The 19,453-nt window shown below is 48.2% G+C and overlaps 1 protein-coding gene across 4 annotated transcripts; it reads left to right on the top strand.

The window, feature by feature from the left end:
* The first annotated feature begins 61 nt into the window (after positions 1–61).
* On the top strand, positions 62–14,399 carry abhd13 (abhydrolase domain containing 13). 4 transcript variants are annotated; one of them, XM_078403192.1, is made up of 2 exons: positions 62–133; positions 12,968–14,398. In XM_078403192.1, the coding sequence occupies exon 2, from the start codon at positions 13,008–13,010 to the stop codon at positions 14,019–14,021; it is 1,014 nt and encodes a 337-aa protein (XP_078259318.1). In that variant the 5' UTR covers positions 62–133; positions 12,968–13,007; the 3' UTR covers positions 14,022–14,398. The 4 variants fall into 4 exon arrangements, with proteins under 4 accessions (XP_078259318.1, XP_078259319.1, XP_078259320.1 ...); XM_078403193.1 differs by having other exon boundaries at positions 89–133; positions 12,973–14,399; XM_078403194.1 differs by lacking the exon at positions 62–133 and adding an exon at positions 161–180 and having other exon boundaries at positions 12,968–14,399.
* Positions 14,400–19,453: the final 5,054 nt, after the last annotated feature.

Here is a 19,453-nt window from a genome sequence, read left to right as displayed (position 1 = left end):
ACGCCGCCGTTGCCGCTGTGCGTTGTTGTCGTCCTCCCCCCTCCTTCCCTCCCTCCGCCCCCATCGCCGCAAGATGGAGGGGGCGAGCGCCTGAGCCGCTGCGGAAACCCCTCCCCCCCGCACCATGGAGCCGGTGAGTGATGCGAGGCGCCGCCGCCGCCGCCCAAACCACTCGCGAGGGTCGGTGAGAATGGAGACGGACGGTGGTCGCTGGCGTTGGCCCGCTGGGCTGCCTCTCCCGCTGGGCGTGGGCCCGGATTGCTGCGGCCCCCAGGCCCGGACCCCATCCCCGGCCTCGTCGGCCCCCATCCCCGGCCTAGATCATCCCCCATCCCCGGTCTTCACTGGCCCCCATCCCCGGACTGCTGCGGTCCCCATCCCGACCTAGACCGGCCCCCATCCCCGGCCTAGACCGGCCCCTGTCCTTGGCCTAGACCGGCCCCCATCCCCGGCCTAGACCGGCCCCTGTCCCCGGCCTAGACCGGCCCCTGTCCTCGGCCTAGACCGGCCCCTGTCCTCGGCCTAGACCGGCCCCTGTCCTCGGCCTAGACCGGCCCCCATCCCCGGCCTAGACCGGCCCCTGTCCTCGGCCTAGACCGGCCCCCATCCCCGGCCTAGACCGGCCCCTGTCCTCGGCCTAGACCGGCCCCCATCCCCGGCCTAGACCGGCCCCTGTCCCCGGCCTAGACCGGCCCCTGTCCTCGGCCTAGACCGGCCCCTGTCCTCGGCCTAGACCGGCCCCTGTCCTCGGCCTAGACCGGCCCCCATCCCCGGCCTAGACCGGCCCCTGTCCTCGGCCTAGACCGGCCCCCATCCCCGGCCTAGACCGGCCCCTGTCCTCGGCCTAGACCGGCCCCTGTCCTCGGCCTAGACCGGCCCCCATCCCCGGCCTAGACCGGCCCCTGTCCTCGGCCTAGACCGGCCCCTGTCCTCGGCCTAGACCGGCCCCTGTCCTCGGCCTAGACCGGCCCCCATCCCCGGCCTAGACCGGCCCCTGTCCTCGGCCTAGACCGGCCCCTGTCCTCGGCCTAGACCGGCCCCTGTCCTCGGCCTAGACCGGCCCCTGTCCCCGGCCTAGACCGGCCCCTGTCCTCGGCCTAGACCGGCCCCCGTCCCCGGCCTAGACCGGCCCCTGTCCCCAGCCTAGACCGGCCCCCATCCCCGGCCTAGACCGGCCCGTGTCCCCAGCCTAGACCGGCCCCCATCCCCGGCCTAGACCGACCCGTGTCCCCAGCCTAGACTGGCCCATGTCCTCGGCCTAGACCGGCCCCTGTCCCCGGCCTAGACCGGCCCCTGTCCCCGGCCCCCATCCCCGGCCTAGACCGGCACCTGTCCTCGGCCTAGACCGGCCCCTGTCCTCGGCCTAGACCGGCCCCTGTCCCCGGCCTAGACTGGCCCATGTCCTCGGCCTAGACCGGCCCCTGTCCCCGGCCTAGACCGGCCCCTGTCCTCGGCCTAGACCGGCCCCTGTCCTCGGCCTAGACCGGCCCCTGTCCCCGGCCTAGACCGGCCCGTGTCCTCGGCCTAGACCGGCCCCTGTCCCCGGCCTAGACCGGCCCCGGCCCCCATCCCCGGCCTAGATCGGCACCTGTCCTCGGCCTAGCCCGGCCCCTGTCCCCGGCCTAGACCGGCCCCTGTCCCCGGCCCCCATCTCCGGCCTAGACTGGCCCCTGTCCCCGGCCTAGACCGGCCCCTGTCCCCGGCCTAGACCGGCCCCCATCCCCTGTCCCCGGCCTAGACCGGCCACCGTCCCCGGCCCCCATCCCCTGTACCCGGCCCCTGTCTCCGGTCCCCGGCCCCCATCACCGGGCCCTGTCCCCGGCCCCCATCCTCGGCCTAGACCGGCGTCCATCCCCGGCCTTGACCGTCGGATGAGTTGACGTTTCGGCTTATTAAAGCCAGAGAAGGCCTCTCCTTGTAGAGGCTCTACTCATGGTACCCTTACTGACAATGTAAAAGGACATTCATGTCCCTGATAGCAAATCCATGTTGCAGATATTTGTTTGTACCCAGTATAAAGCTTCATATGTAGAAAGGAAATGCCGATGTGTCGGGAGGAACTGCAGATGCTGTTATAAACTGAAGATCGACACAAAATGCTGGACCCTTCTTCAGACTGAATCAGGGGAAAGGGAAACAAGAGATATAGACAGTGACTGATGTAGAGCTATGCATCACTGTCTATATCTCTTGTTTCCCTTTCCCCTGACTCTCAGGAACTGCAGATGTTGGTTTAAACTGAAGATAGACACAAAATGCCAGAAACCTAGTGGGTCAGACAGCATCTGTGGAGAAAAGGAATAGGTGACATTTCGGATTGAGACCCTTCTTCAGACTGAGAGGGGAGGGTTCATCTGTATTTTAGTATAAAGAAGAACTGCGTTGTGGACAGTTGTGTCAGAGGTTCTGGCAGTTTTTTGTTTGGGGATTACATGTTTCTTTTTCCAGGATAACAAACATGGCTTATTATTTTGAATAGTTGTTGGGGGGCGGGGGACAGCATACGAATACAGACAACTGTCCACGTGTTCCTTAAGATTATTCGTCAGTCTTGCATTGCATACAAGCTCAAGGCAACTGGAGGACATGGCAGCTTACAGCATACATGCAACACGGACATTCTTACATGCAACATGCAACACGGACATTCTTACTTTTAAAAAGCTGCCAAAGGGCCAATTTTTGTGCTGTAAAAAGTGAGGAAGAAGCTGGAGGATCCAGCGGAGAAGAGGAACCAGGAGAAGGCTGCCAAGCCCACGGACGCAAAAAGCAGCTGGGAAGACGTCTGGGCAGCCGGCGGGAGAAGAGGAAGCGCGGCCGAGAAGGGAGGCAGGGGAGAAAGGCCGAGAAGCAGAGGGCCGCTGACCGGGGGGTAGAAGAAGAGGAGGAGGAAAGGACGGGGTTGAGCGAGCTGGGAGAGGAGCAGCGGGAAGAACCCGAGCCTGCAGGGGCAGAAGCAGCGATCGCTGGAGGTCGGTGACCAGCTGGGGCCTGAGGGCGAAGGGCTCAGGGAGGAAAGGCTCGACGGCCTTGGAGGAGGAGGCAGTGGAAGACGAGGAGCGGAGTGTCGAGCCCGTAGAGGAAGAAGAGGGGAGAGGCAGATCGGCAGAGGAGGCCGAGCGGGAGCTGGGCCGGGGGCTGGGAGTCGAGGCAATAGGCACAGGACCAGGCCACGGATCTGCTCGGCGTCCCCAGCATCGAGGTGTTGAGCCGGCCAAGTGGAAGCGGACCCCGGCCGACGGGGGCGGGGGGGGAGAAGGGCTGGAGGGCCAGCAGGAGCAGCGAGGGGCTGAAGAACCGCAGGAACCGAGGCGCCGAGCCTGGAGGAGCGCGGGAACGGGAGAGGTGTCGGGACACTGGGAGCACCAGGAGGGAGCCGGAGACGCGCTGATGGGAGAAGACCAACCGGAGGGTCCGGGGGAAGCCGAGCTGCAGCAAAGTGCGGCCGCAACATTGAACTGCAGTGCACGGAGTGCCCACCAGTAGGCGTTGCATGGCAACAGTACGGGTCAGGGGCGTGACCTCGCCTGCTGTGCACTCTATACAGACAATGAAACTCACCAGGACGACAGTGAAACTAGTACACCTAGGGTGGGGAAACAGAGAGAGAGAGGAGATGCAAGGGTTACTCGAAGTTAGAGAAATCAATACTCGTACCACTGGGTTGTAAGCTGCCCAAGGAACACTTGGGGTGCTGTTCCTCCAATTTGCGTTTGAAAATGTGTCCAAATCCGCTTCCTGAAAATGGAGGAGGCTCAGGACAAAAAGATCAGTATGGGAATGGGAAGGAGAATTAAAGTGTTTCGCAACTGGGAAATCACGTCGTCCCAGATGGACAGAGCTAAGGTGTTCAGCGAAATGATCACCCAGTCTACGTTTGGTCTTGCCGATGTATGAGAGTCCACACCTCGAACAACAGATAGTTATTCCTTTAGAGGAGGTACAAGTGAACCTCTGCCTCACCTGAAAGGACTGTTGGGGTCCCTGGACAGAGTCGAGGGAGGAGGTATGGGGCCACTGGAAGAACTCAGCGGCCAGGTAACATCGGAACAGCCAAGGGGATATATTACATTTTGTGTTGGCACCCTGCGTGTATGTGTGTTGAAGTTGGTGGGAAAGTGCCTTCACTAGCCAATACAAGGAGGTGAAAGAAACAGGCTAGCAATTGTGGTTTGAGGTGGGAAACAATGGCTGGTGGGTGAAAAGTAGAGATAGACATGGCAAGGGGGGAAAAAGTGGGCAGATGGGTCCAGGTGAAGGGAGGTTGGATGTAGATGCTGACTTCTGACTGGACTGGTTAGTGCGGGACATCACTAAGTCCCCTTGGTGATGGAGGGGAGTTGAAGCGGCATACATCTGGGAGGTCAGGATTGCCAATGTGGGCAGAGTTCAGGTGTTCCACAAAAACGGTCACCCTGTCGTAAAAGAAAATGCTGGAGGAACTCAGCGGATCAGGCAGCATCTATGCAGGGAGTAGATAAATATTTCAGGTCAGGACTCTTCAGACTGAGTGGTTTGGACGATGGTGGCCTGATATTTGTCTGTGGGGTTATAGTCAACGGATGGGTATGGGGAGGTGTCAGAGTTGACACCCAGCCTCAGCATTATGAAAGGGAGACACAAAATGCTGGAGTAACTCAGCATCTCTGGAGAGAGGGAATGGGTGACATTTCAGGTCGAGACCCTTCTTCAGTCAGTCTGAAGGAGGACGAGTTTTGGAGACAGGAGAAGTGGTTGTAATAGAAGGGATGGGAGGGGGACAAGGACACTTTGCCAAATAGGCATGGAGGTAGAGGTGTGTAGGAAGGAACTGTAGATGCTGGTTTAAACCGAAGATAGACACAAAAACCAGGAATTAGTGGGTCAGACAGCATCTCTGGAGAAAAGGAAAAGGTGAGGTGACGTTTCGGGTCGAGACCCTTCTTCAGACTGAGAGTCGGGGGAAGGAAAGTGAGAGATATAGACGGTGATGTAGAGAGTACCAGGCCATTGTTACCTGTGATAAAGGTACCAGGCCATTGTTACCTGTGTGTTAGGTCAGACCGAGTTGATTGTAATTCGTTCTCACCGAGCACATAGCTAACAATGGCCTGTTTCCTTTATCATCGTCACTTTTTTGCATATCTTTCTATCATTTGTTCTACATCCCTCTACATCACCATTGAAATCTCTTGTTTCCATTTCCCCTGACTCACCTATTCCTTTTCTCCAGAGATGCTGTCTGACCCATTGAGTTACTCCAGCTGTTTGTGACTACATCTATGGAGGTAGAGGCGATGGAACCTGTCATCCTAGCGGGCTCAGAACTCGTGCGGGTTGAGTGGTACAAGGGTAAAGCCTCTGTTGAGGACATAACCATACCATTACAGATGGGGAGGTCAATGGGGACGATAAAAACTTGATAATCATCTTTGGGGTAGATGTCAGACATAGGGTGGGGAAATGGGGCTCAGAGGAGTACTGCAGCAGTGGTACGGGGAAGGTACTGTGGAGGCAGAAAGAAGTGCTCAGCGGTGGTAGTGAGAAGGAGCTTAGGGGAATTACCAAGGTAAGAGGAGGAGGGGGTGGCTCGGAAGACACACGTACTTGAGGAAGTGTTGGAGTGAGGGGTCGGGGATATAGAGTGATACAGCCACGAAACAGGCCCTTTAACACAACTTGCCCACACCGACCAACATATCCCGTCTACGCTAGTGCAACCTGCCTGTGTGTGGCCCATATCCCTCCAAACCTGCCCTCTCCATGTACGTATCTAATTGTTTCTTAAATGTTGCAAGAGTTCCTCCCTTAACTACCTCCTCTGGCAGCTCGTTCCATACACCCACCACCATTTGTGCGAGAAAGTTGCCCCTCAGATTCCTATCAAACTTTTCCACCTTCACCTTAAAGCTATGTCCTTTGGTTCTCAATTCCCCTACTCTGGGCAGTGCACATGTGCGTCTGCGCGATCTATTCCTCTCATGCTTTTATCCACCTATATAAATTCACCTCTCATCCTTCTGCCCTCCAAGGAATAGAGCTGCTCAACCTCTCCCTATATGTCAGACCCTCGAGAACTGGCAACACCCTTGTGAATTTTCTCTGTACCCTTTCCATCTTGACAACATCTTTCCTGTAACATGGTGCCCAGAACTGACCATAATACTCTAAATGCGGCTTCACCAACACCTTGTATAACTGCAACGAGAACTCCCAATTTCTACACTCAATACTCTGACCGATTAAGTCCTATGTACCAAAAGTATTTTTGACCACCCTACGTACTTTGACGCCACCTTCAAGGAACTATGTACCTGCACTCCTAGATCCCTCTGCTCTGCAACACTTCCCAGAGTCCTACCATTCACTGTGTAGGTCCTGCCCATGTTAGACTTTCCAAAATGCAACACCTTACATTTCTCTGTATTAAATTCCATCAACCATTCCTCAACCCACATGGACAACCGATCAAAATCCTGCTGCATTTTTTGATATCCATCTTCACGATCTGCAATACCACCCACTTTTGTATTATCGACAATCTTGCTAATTTTGACATGGCGTGGTTAGCATTAGAGGAAGGGTAGCAAAAGCTGGTCGTGTTAAGGCCCCTGGCCTGGCGGTGGCCAGGTGGGCAGTAGGACTCTGAAGAGTTGACAGTCCTGGTCTGCGGGTGTCCGGAGATGCTGACTGACATGGTGGAGTCCACCCCCCAACCTGGATCCGTCCTGACCCTAGACGTCAGCTGTCCATTCCCTCCACATTTGCCTCCTGACCCACTGAGTTCCTCTTGGCATTTAATTTTTTTCGCAAGATTCCAGCATCTTGCTGCGCCAGAGATCCGGGTTTGATCCCGACTACGGGTGCTGTCTGTATGGAGTTTGTATGTTCTCCCCGTAACCACGTGAGTTTTCTCAGATCGTCGGCTTCTTCCCGCACTCCAAAGACATACAAGTTTGTAGGTTAATTGGCTTTGTATAAATGTAAAATTGTCCCGAGTGTGTGTAGGATGGTGTTAATGTGCGGGGATCGCTGGTCGGCGCGGACTCAGTGGGCCTAAGGGCCTGTTTCTGCGCTGTATCTCTAAACTAAACTAAATCTGGGTCACATCAAGAACACTGAGTTTGGAGGTTGCATGTGAATCTTTGTCTGTAATTATTGCAAGGTACATAAAATGAAATTATCTCCCTATGGAAAATCAAAGTATTCAACGTGCTGGAACCCTTAAACTGAAAATGCTGGAATCACTTAACAGGCCATATGGAAAGGGAAACAAGGTCAATATCTTTGGTTGAAGATCCTGCAACTGGGAATTTCCAGTTAATCCAGTGTCTTATTCCACAATTTGACCTAGAATCAAAGAGTCAAAGCACAGAAACAGGCCCTTTTGCCCAACTCATCCATGCTGGCCAAGGTGCCCATCTACATTAGTCCCATTTTATGTCCACAGGAAAATACAAGCTTTAGTGCAACAGTTAAAAAAAAAGGATAGTACTATAGGAATATTGTCTAATCCGTCCTCCATCTGCTTGTCTGAACTTACACCTAACCACACTTTCTCCTTTTGTTAATTTCAAGGGTTTTTTGGTGTTTTAATTAAGTCTAAAAAATTGCTTTAAATTGTCTGATTGGTGAGAAAAATGTATTTTAAAAAGTTGAGAAAATAAAAAAAATTCCAAGAAAAAATCTTTGAGGGGAAAATTGCATTCGGACCAAGCAGCATGATCAGTTGGATGTTTCACCATAAGAAGTGATGAGGGTATGGTGGGATCAAATTATCAGTGTTATATCATTATATAGTAATCTTGTTCTAACAATACTGTGTTCATTCATAGAATTGCCTTTGGATTTTCGCAATGTATATTATACAATTCATTGATAGCTTAAAGAGCTTATGTTTTTCCATTTTCCCTCTTGTTAATCATAATTGGGCTTTGTCCAAAGTATTCTGGCAGGAGTTCACAATGGTTTGATTGTGGCTTATTTGCTGAAATTCTTTTGAATGTTGGAAAAACAATTCTCCTTTAATGTGACATGCTTTCCATTTTCCTTTCTGGAGAAGTGCTTTACATTTGTTCACATCAAATGTTAACAGTTGTAGTTCAGTCCATTTAGTCATGTTTGAATTCCATACATAGATACTGAGTTGCTTCCTATTAATTCCTCATTTGTCAGTCTAGAAAGGACTGTAATTTGTTCATCAAAATTTGAGGAGATTGGAGGAGTGAATGGGTCGATTATCAATAGAACCTAGGAAGTGCATTTTGATGAGTCGTAGTGTTGTAAAGCATGGAAGCAGGCACTTTGATCCAACTTGTCGACAGTGAGCAAATTGCCCATCAGAGCAACTAGCCCACCCATTCCTTCTCTCCAGAGATGCTGCCTGGCCCGTTGCATTACTCCAGCATTTTGTGTCTATCTGCGGTTGAAACCAGCATCTGCAGTTCATTATCTTTACTATGGAACCGTTTTCCAGGCCCCACTCCCTCATCTTTACTGTGGAACTGTTTTCCAGCCCCCCCACTCCCTCATCTTTATTCTGGAAAACTTCAAATATCCCTTGCTTTCCCTCTCTTTCCCCTCCCCCTTCCCAGTTCTCCCACCAGCCTTACTGTCTCCGACTACATTCTATCTTTGTCCCTCCCCAGACATCAGTCTGAAGAAGGGTCTTGACCCGAAACGTCATCTATTCCTTCTCTCTAGAGGTGCTGCCTGACCCGCTGAGTTACTCCAGCATTTTGTGTCTACCTTCATTCCTATACACCCCTTGCTTGCCCCTGACCCAGATCCCTCCCAATCTTTCCATGGGTGATGTTTCGGATCAAGACCCTTCTTCAGACTGATGTCGAGGGTGGGGGCGGGACAAAGATAGAATGTAGTTGGAGACAGTAAGACTGGGGGGAGAACTGGGAAGAGGGAGGGGGTAGAGAGCCATGTTGCTGCCTCTTCCAATTCCTCTGGCAGCACCACTCTTAGTGTTGAAAAGTTGTCCCTCGGGTCGCTTATAAATCTTTCTCCTCTCACCTTAAACCTATGCCCTCTGTTTTAGACTCCACGCTCTGGGCAAATTGCAACAATTCATCTTATCCATGCCTCTTATAATTTTACGATACGATAGAACTTTATTTATCCCAGGAGGGAAATTGGTCTGCCAATAGTCATAAATAGTCATGAAACATGAAATTAAATTGATGAGTGGAAAGTCCAGGATTGGGAACGTGCAAAGCTTGGGGGGGGGGGGGGAGAGTCAGTCTACCCCACCACCTCCATAAGGTCATCCCTCAGCCTCCTATGTTCCAGGGGAAAAAAGGACAGCCTATTCAGCCTCTTATAGTTGGTAACATTCTCAACCTTTTTTTGCACCGCTTCCAGTATAATGGCAATCTTCCCATAGCGAGGCAACTAGAAGGGCACATAGTACATAGAACAACACAGAAACACAATGTTTGTGTTAAACATTATGCCATGTTAATCTCCACCTGCACATGATCCATATCCTGCCATTCCCAGCATAACCACGTGCCTATCTAAAAGCCTCTTAAGTAACATTAATGTTTCTGCCTACACTGGCAACACGTTCCAGGCCCTCTGTATTTAAAACCGTAGGGCCCGGAGAAAGCCCACACAGTCATGGGGAGAATGTACAAACTCCGTACAGACTGGACCCATAGTCAGGATCGAACCTGGGTCTCGGGTGCTGTAAAGCAGCAATTCTATCATTGTGCCACCGTACGTACCGCTTCTGGCCTTTATTGCAATCATCTGCCTATCAACACCCCCCCCTCAACTTTGTCCACCTTTTAGCTGCCACCCTTAATCCTGCTTCTCCCCTTCAGTCTGCAGAAGGGTCTCTACCCGAAACATCACCTACCCATGCTCTCCAGGGATGCTGCCTGACCATTACTCCAGCACTTTGTGTCCCTTGGGAAAATCATTCACGTTTTGGTCGTTAATAGTCATTTGGTCATTAATGCACAACCCATGTTAATGGGTTAATCATCCTCTTGGTTAATCTTGGCTAATCATCCTCTCTATCACATCTGAAACATCGAAACCCTGGAACGATGTCCCTCTCACAACCAAGTCACCGTAATGGCCGCCACATCTGCTTATCCCTTTTCATGGTGGTCACCACCTACTTTCTGCCTGTACCCTGGGAATGACCACCCAACTCTCACTACTATCCACGATGCTTACTCCCGGATGAGCTTGCTGTCATCCAGCCACAGGGCACGTGCCCTTACTAGGTTAGTGAGTATGTGCGGCGAAATGCAATTCCTAGTGTAATGCTCGGGGACACTGGAAGTCTCCCACATGGTGAACGAGGAGCATGCCAATGTCCTAACTACCATTTTCATTCCACTACCACCAGAGGATTTAGATTTTTTAGATTTAGATTTAGAGATACAGCGCGGAAACAGGCCCTTCGGCCCACCGAGTCCGCGCCGCCCAGCGATCCCCGCACATTAACACTATCCTACACATACTAGGGACAATTTTTACATTTACCCTGTCAATTAACCTACACACCTGCACGTCTTTGGAGTGTGGGAGGAAACGAAGATTTCGGAGAAAACCCACGCAGGTCACGGGTAGAACGTACAAACTCCGTACAGACGGCGCCCGTAGTCAGGATCGAATCTGAGTCTCCGGCGCTGCATTCGCTGTAAGGCAGCAACTCTACCGCTGCGTCACCGTGCCGCCCTTATAGGGAACTTATGAAACAAAAAGACCTCGCATTATCTGACCCTCAGCTTCCACTCCAATGCCTCAAGCCTACGCCTCAGCACTTATCCTCAACATGATTGTGCCCAATAGGCCACACTGCCACCTCTTTCCTCCTCCTTAGATGCTGTACCTCTCAATCAGCTCATCAAATGGCTTTTTTTTAAATGTCTGCTCTGCTCTGCCTCCGAGCTGACCAAATGTGAACGCACTATTCCAACTGCGGTCTCGCCAGCTGTAACATTATGTTCCATTTCTATACTAAATTCACTGACTGATGAAGGCCATTGTGCCAAAAGCCGCCTTCACCACCCTATCTACCCATGACTTTACTGTCGGGGAAGTATGTACATGTACTCCTTGATCACTCTGCTTGATGACACTCCCCAGAGCCCTACCGTTCACTGTGAAGGTCCTGCCCTAGTTTGACTTCCCAAAATGCCACACCTAGAGTTAGAGAGAGCTCTGGGGGCTAGTGGAATCAAGGGATATGGGGAGAAGTTGGGCACAGGTTACTGATTGTGGATGATCAGCCACGATCACATTGAATGGTGGTGCTGGCTCGAAGGGCCGAATGGCTTCCTCCTTTACCTATTTTCCATGTTTCTACCTCACATTTATCTGAATTAAACTCTGTTTGTAACTGGCTTTGATAAGGTTCTACATTTCAGGCTGCTCTGGAAGGTTAGAGTGCATGCAATCCAGGGAGAGGTAGCTAACAATTCAGAATTGGCTGCATGATAGGAAGCAGAGGGTGGTATTGAAAGGACACTTTCTTGGACTGGAGGCCAGTGACAGGTTCTGTGGCTGTTGCTGTTTCTCATCTTTATCAACAGTTTCAATGAAAATGTGCAAGGCATGTTTAGTAAATTTGCAGATGACATTAAAATTGGTGGTATCACAGACAGTGAAGATGGCTATCATGAATTATATGTTCTTTATCAGTTTGGCAAGTTGAACGACAAATGGAGTTTAATTCAGATAAGTGTGAGCTGTTACATTTTGGGAAGTCAAACTAAGTCAAATTCATGCCCGTGTTTTCTATGTTCTGAGTGTGTTCAAGAGTCATACAGCAAAGTAGGAGGCCATTCCGTTCATGCTGATTAAAAATGGACAAAATTGATCTGAAGAAGGGTCTCGACCTGAAACGCCACCATTCCTTCTATCCAGAGATGCTGCCTGTCCTGCTGAGTTACTCCAGCATTTTGTGTCTACGGTGTAAACCAGTGTCTGCAGTTCCTCCCTACACAAATTGATCCCACCCTAGATTTTTACCTCACAAAATGCTAGAGTAACTCAGCAGGTCAGGCAGCATCTCAGGAGAGAAGGAATGGGTGACGTTTCGGGTCGAGACCCTTCTTCAGACTGATGTCAGGGGGCGGGACAAAGGAAGGATATAGGTGGAGACAGAAAGATAGAGGGAGAACTGGGTATTTAGGAGGGGAAGAGAGGGACAGAGGAACTATCTAAAGTTGGAGAAGTCAATGTTCATACCGCTGGGCTGCAAGCTGCCCAAGCGAAATATGAGGAAGGAACCATGCTGTTGCTGATGCTGGCTGCCTTTTTAAGGCAAGGCTGTCTTTTTGATGGAGCCCCTCCTTTAGAGTTGTGGGGAGGTCTGTACCCGTGATGGACTGGTCCACCACTTTTTGTAATGTCCTTCGTTCCTGAGCGTTTGAGTTGCCAAACCAGGCCGACCGCAATGCAACTGTCTATTGTACACCTGTAGAAGAGTATTTGTCGACCTTCATGTTCAATTAAATTTCTTTTTTAATATGTTTTAAATTCTAAATGTCCTTATTTTTAATTTAGATTTTACTGCTTTTCATTATTAAGAAAGCTGAAATGAAAGGTTTTATTATGTCACACAAACTGAGGACTCTATGTAAAATGTTCAGTTTGATTTTCATGATCCTGGGAAGTAGATTACTAAATTTCAAATAGATCAAAGTATGAAGTAATTTAATTTTGTCACGTCCCTCGCAATCCATAATCAACATAGCTGGTGGAATAAAACAGGAACTCAGCAGGTCAGGCAGCATATGTGGAGGGAATAGACAAACACGGTTCTGGTCTGGACGCTGAAGAAGAGTCCATTCTCTGCACAAATGCTACCTGACCTACTGAGTTCTTCCAACATTTTGTGTTTTGCTCAAGATTTCAGCATGTTCAGTTTCTTGTATATTCATCATTTCAATCTTTTAACATTTCATTGTACAGTACCCATTGAAGGATTTATCTGTGTATTTTCTTTTTTTTATAGAACAGATGTACCTGAAAAACGCATTTGTCTGAAAGAGACTATGATGGAGAAAACGTGGAAGTCATGGACCTATGTCAGGAAATGGCTGATTGTCTTGGTATCATGGTCTTGGAGTCTATGCCGGATTTCTCTGCTCGCTTTGATTTTAACCTTTCACTTATATGGAGGCATCCTTTTGCTTTTTTTGATCCTTGCCTCAGTTGCCGGTATATTATATAAATTTCAAGATGTACTCCTCTACTTCCCAGAACAGCCACCTTCTTCACGTTTGTATGTTCCCGTACCTACTGGGATCCCACATGAAAACCTTTTTGTGAAAACCAAAGATGGAATCCGACTTAACATAATTCTGTTGAGATACACTGGAGATAACGCGTCGTATTCACCAACCGTAATTTATTTTCACGGGAATGCTGGTAATATTGGTCACAGGATACAAAATGCCCTGTTGATGATGGTCAATCTGAAAGTGAATGTATTACTTGTAGACTATAGGGGTTACGGAAGGAGTGAAGGGGAACCGAGTGAGAAAGGCCTTTACTTGGATTCAGAAGCTGTCTTGGATTATGTCATGACCAGACCTGATCTTGATAAAACCAAGGTTATCTTGTTTGGTCGCTCGTTGGGCGGCGCTGTGGCTATTCACTTGGCCTCGGAGAATCCACATCGCATCTTTGCAATTGTCGTTGAGAACACATTCCTCAGTATCCCACACATGGCCAGCACTTTGTTCTCCTTCTTTCCCATGCGCTATCTCCCACTCTGGTGCTACAAGAATAAGTTCCTGTCCTACAACAAGATCGCGCAGTGCAGGATGCCATCGCTTTTCATCTCTGGATTGTCAGACCAGTTAATTCCTCCAGTCATGATGAAGCAGCTGTGCGAGCTGTCGACATCACGGACTAAGCGACTCGTCATCTTCCCAGATGGAACTCATAACGATACCTGGCAGTGCCAAGGCTATTTTGCTGCTCTTGATCAATTCATCAAAGAGTTATTACAAAATAATTCACATGAAGAAGTAAAACCCACATCTAATATAACAATAATATAATTTTTTTTTTCTGTATTTGATGTAAATTTTAAATGTTTAAGTACAGAAATGGTGAGGGTAAACTTGGGAAGTTAGTGACTGTTTTATCACCAAAGGTGGAATTTTTATTACCTGTTTCAGTGCATGAGAAAAGTATACTGATGTTTCATACAGAACTCTGTTGATCTGATCAACTAAGTTGTTCAATGCTGTAATGTAAGAAGGTTTCCTTTAATGAGCACCATATGAACGAAGCATCACTTTATTTATTCCCCTTTTGAATTAAAATGTTTTAATTTTCTGTGAGAAATGTTGTACGTGAACTTTTTACATGTGACAAAATTGCCTGGGCACCAAATGCATACTTATCTGGTTCAGAAAGTGACTTGAGCATTCCATGCATAGTTAAGTTTAGGGTAGTTTATCCTAAGTTTAATAGTCCAGAAATGAAATTGTACTGTTGCATAAAAAAAATCATTGTGAATTTTGAAATTTTATTTCTTTTGACTATTTTGCTGACCTTAAGATTGAATATTTCAACTTTATACTGGGTCTGTGTTCTATTCAGAAACCATTACCTTTGATGTAACTAAATGTGCTCTACAAATAACAGTATACAAAGATCGACACAAAATGCTGGAGTAACTCAGCGGGTCAGACAGCATCTCTGGAGAGAAGGAATGGGTGACGTTTCGGGTTGAGACCCTTCTTCAGACAAGTCAAGGGAAAGGGAAACGAGAGATGTGGACAGTGATGTAGAGAGAAATATAGAACAAATGAATGAAAGATAGCAAAAAAGTAACCATGATAAAGGAAACAGGCCATTGTTAGATATTTGCTAAATGAGAACAGGAACCTAGTGTGACTTGGGTGGTGGAGGGATGGAGAGAGGGAGTGCAGGGGTTACTTGAAGTTAGAGAAATCAATATTCATACCACTAGGTCATAAGCTGCCCAAGCAAAATATAAGATGTTCCTCCTGTAATCCCTGCATTCCCTCCCTCTCCCTCTCTCTCTCCCTCTCCCCCCATACTTCCGCCACCCAAATCACACCAGGTTCCCGTTCTCATCTAGCAAACAGCTAACAATGGTCTGTTTCCATTATCATAACATTTTTGCATACCTTTCATTCATTTGTTCTATATCTCTACATCACTGTCTGTATCTCTCATTTCCCTTTCCCCTGACTAATCTGAAGAAGTCTCGACCCAAAACGACACCCATTCATGCCCTCCAGAGATGCTGCCTGTCCCGCTGAGTTACTCCAGCATTTTGTGTCTACCTTCGGTTTAAACCACCATCTGCAATTCCTTCTTGCACAATACACAAAGATAATGTCTCTTTCAATTTTAAATAGACTAAATAATTGTAGATTCTTGGGGAACCAGTATACCCCTCCACCATGAAAAGCATGATCCATGAAGAACAGTTTGTACAAATTCTACAATTTTAACATTAAATCCAGTTTCCTGTATAATAACTATTGGGTTGTTGACCGTAGTAGATCTGAAGAACATCTTAATATATTTTCAAACCATGTATTGTTTGAACTTTTGAACCAAGTCTGACATTTCCAAAATATCACTTTTCCTCGTTTCGCTGCTTCTGATTTACTTGGCAAAGTCTATTGTGGCTAAAAAGAGTATGAACTGTTTTTACCGTTTTTAAAAACCCTGCAATAATAACTTCAATCCTGATTAAGGTATTCAGAAATACAAAAGTTGAAATCCACTGTATCATAAGATTCATGAACAGTATTCTATAAGCAACTGACCTGTACTGATTCTATAATCTGATAACCATTTTTTTTTAATGGCTCCAATACCAAGAACCAGTTGTGGAAGTTTCAGAGCTTAAAATTTAAAAAGGTATGTTTTAGTGTAGAGATACAGCATGGAAATGGGCCTTTGTCCCGCCCCCCTCCCCTGACATCAGTCTGAAGAAGGGTCTCGTCCCGAAACATCACCCATTGCTTCTCTCCTGAGATGCTGCCTGACCCTCATCTCAGTCCTAAATGGCCTACCCCTTATCTTTTAACTGTAACCCCTGGTTCTGAACTCCCCCAACATCAGGAACATTTTTCCTGCATCTAGCCTGTCCAATCCTTGGAAAAGTTTATATAAGATCCCCTCTCATCCTTCCAAATTCCAGTGAACACAAGCCCAGTTGACCCATGGGGTCTGTGGAAGGGTCTCGACCCGAAACGGCACCCATTCCTTTTCTCCAGACTTGCTGCCTGTTACTCCAGCTTTTTGTGTCTATATTCAGTTTAAACCAGCATCTGCAGTTCCTTCCCACACCCTTCAGACCATGGGTCCATGCCCACCAACGATCAAACGTTCACACTAGTTCTATGTTATCCCACTTTCGTAACCACTCTCTACACACTAGGAGCAATTTACAGAGGCCAATGACCCTGCAACCTCGCACGTCTTTGGGATGCGGAAGGACATCTTGAGCAGCCGGAGAAAGCCCATGGAACCTGCAAACTCCACACGGACAGCGGCTGAGGTTATGATCATGCCCAGGTGAGGTGGCAGATGTGGGTGCCACTGTGACGCCCACATCCAATATCTGATTCCCAGCATCCAATTTCCTTTTGAAGAGTTGAGGTTCTTGATATCACCGAAGAAATTATTTGAACCTTTAGTAATCTAACTTTTGGAAAGTTGCTTCAAGTCAAAATATTTGGGCAAAAAGGTGGCATGAGTAGCGACTGATATACGCAATGCGCTGATAAGCTTTTGGACCGAGTTATTGAAATATGTGCTTGGAATATATTGAGAAATGCATTAGATTTTCTTTCTTCTCTGGCACTATAGTCTTTTAACTTCTAATCTATGATATTGTAGTTATTGATTAGAGGTATTTTATGCAACGATATCCCATTGAAAATGAATGCACCTTGTATGATAACACATTCCCAGTCTGACCTTTCTGTCATGGGCCCCCTCCATTGTCACAGTGAGGCCCACTGCAAATTGGAGGAACAGCATCTCATATTTCGCTTGGCCAGCTTACACCCCAGCGGTATGAACATTGATTTCTCCAACTTCAGATCGTTCCTCTGTCCCCCTCTTCCCCCTTCCCAGTTCTCCCACTGTCTTCCTGTCTCCAACTACATCCTATCTTTGTCCCGCCCCCTCCCCTGACATCAGTCTGAGGAAGGGTCTCGACCCGAAACATCACCCATTGCTTCTCTCCTGAGATGCTGCCTGGCCTGCTGAGTTACTCCAGCATTTTGTGATACCTTTGATAATGCATTTAGTCACTTGCTCTACACCAGGAGTATTGACCATTTCAAAGATGTGTGCAACAGGCACAAAATACATGACTTTTTTTTAAGTTCTGAGTTTTCTGTAGCCCTGCATTTTATTTTGGCTTAACATTTTTTTTTGCCTCAGCTGACACTCATTGCTGTTCTGCAATGCTTTTATATTCTTGTTTGCAATCTTAGTTCTTCCAGAAGATTTGATTGAATATTAAATTCTCAAGTTTGCAGAATGCTTAAGAAACAGAAAAATAGGTGCAGGTGTAGGCCCTTCGAGCCAGCATTCAATATGGTCATAGACAATAGACGATAGGTGCAAGAGTAGGCCATTCAGCCCTTCGAGCCAGCACCACCATTCAATGTGATTATGGCTGATCATTCTCAATCAGTACCCCGTTCCTGCCTTCTCCCCATACCCCCTATCCTTAAGAGTGCTATCTAGCTCTCTTGAATGCATTCAGAGAATGGGCCTCCACTGCCTTTTGAGGCAGTGAATTCCACAGATTTACAACTCTCTGACTGAAAAGGTTTTTCTTCATCTCCGTTCTAAATGGCCTACCCCTTATTCTTAAACTGGCCCCTGGTTCTGGACTCCCCCAACATTGGGAACACGTTTCCTGCCTCTAACGTGTCCAACCCCATAATAATGGTATGTTTCGATAAGATCCCCTCTCATCCTTCTAAATTCCAGTGTATACAAGCCTTACTGCTCCAGTCTTTCAACATATGACAGTCCCGCCATTCCAGGAATTAACCTAGTAAACCTACGCTGCACGCCCTCAATAGCAAGAATATCCTTCCTCAAAATTGGAGACCAAAACTGCATACAGTACTCCAGGTGGGGTCTCACTAGGGCCCTATACAACTGCAGAAGGACCTCTTTGACAACTGCCGAAGGACCTCTTTGAAACTGCAGAAGGTCCTCTTTGGTCATGGCTGATCATCTAAAATCAGTACCCCGTTCCTGCTTTTTCCCCATATCCCTTGATTCCTTTAGCCCTAAGCGCTAAATCTAACTCTTTAACTAACTCCACTGCCTTCTGTGGCAGAGAATTCCACAGATTCACAACTCTCTGGGTGAAAAAGTTTTTCCTCATCTCAGTCCTAAATGGCCTACCCCTTATTTTTTAACTGTGACCCCTGGTTCTGCACTCCCCCAACATCGGGAACATTTTTCCTGCATCTAGCCTGTCCAATCCTTGGAAAAGTTTATATAAGATCCCCTCTCATCCTTCTAAATTCCAGTGAATACAAGCCCAGTCGACCCATTCTTTCATCGTATGTCAGTCCTGCCATCCTGGGAATTAACCTGGTAACCCTACGCTGCACTCCCTCTATAGCAATACTGTCCTTCCTCAAATTAGGGAACCAAAATTGCACACAATTCTCCTGGTGCGGTCTCACCAGGCCCCTGTACAACTGCAGTAGGACCTTCTTGCTCCTAAACTCAAATCCTCTCGCAATGACGGCCAACATGCCATTAGTTTCCTTCACTACCTGCTGTACCTGCATGCAGTACTTTCAGTGACTGATGCACAAGCACACCCAGATCTCATTGTACCTCCCCTTTTCCTAATCTGACACCATTCAGATGATAATCTGCCTTCCTGCTCTTGCCACCAAAGTGGATAACCTCTCATTTATCCACATAATACTGCGTCTGCCCACTCAGCCAACCTATCCAAGTCACCCTGCAGCCTCATAGCATTTTCATCGCAGCTCACACTGCCACCCAGCTTTGTGTCATCCTCAATTTGGAGATGTCACATTTAATTCCCTCGTCATAGAGACATAGAAAATAAGTGCAGGAGGAGGCCATTCGGTCCTTCGAGCCAGCACCACCATTCATTGTGATTATGGCTGATCTTCCACAATCAATAACCCGTGCCTGCCTTCTCCCCATATCCCTTGATTCCACTAAACCCTAGAGCTCTATCTAACGCTCTCTTAAATCCATCCAGTGATTTGGTCTCCACTGCCCTCTGTAGCAGAGAATGCCACAAATTCACAACTCTCTGGGTGAAAAAGTTTCCTCTCACCTCAGTTGTAAATGGCCTCCCCTTTATTCTAAGACTGGGGCCCCTGGCTCTGGACTTGCCCAACATTGGGAACATTTTTCCTGCATCTAGCTTGTCCAGTCCTTTTATAATTTTATATGTTTCTATAAGATCCCCTCTCATCCT

This window comes from Rhinoraja longicauda, chromosome 7 (genome assembly GCF_053455715.1).
Source record: "Rhinoraja longicauda isolate Sanriku21f chromosome 7, sRhiLon1.1, whole genome shotgun sequence".
Taxonomy (NCBI): Eukaryota; Metazoa; Chordata; class Chondrichthyes; order Rajiformes; family Arhynchobatidae; genus Rhinoraja; species Rhinoraja longicauda.
This window is presented reverse-complemented; position numbering and strand designations above follow the sequence as displayed.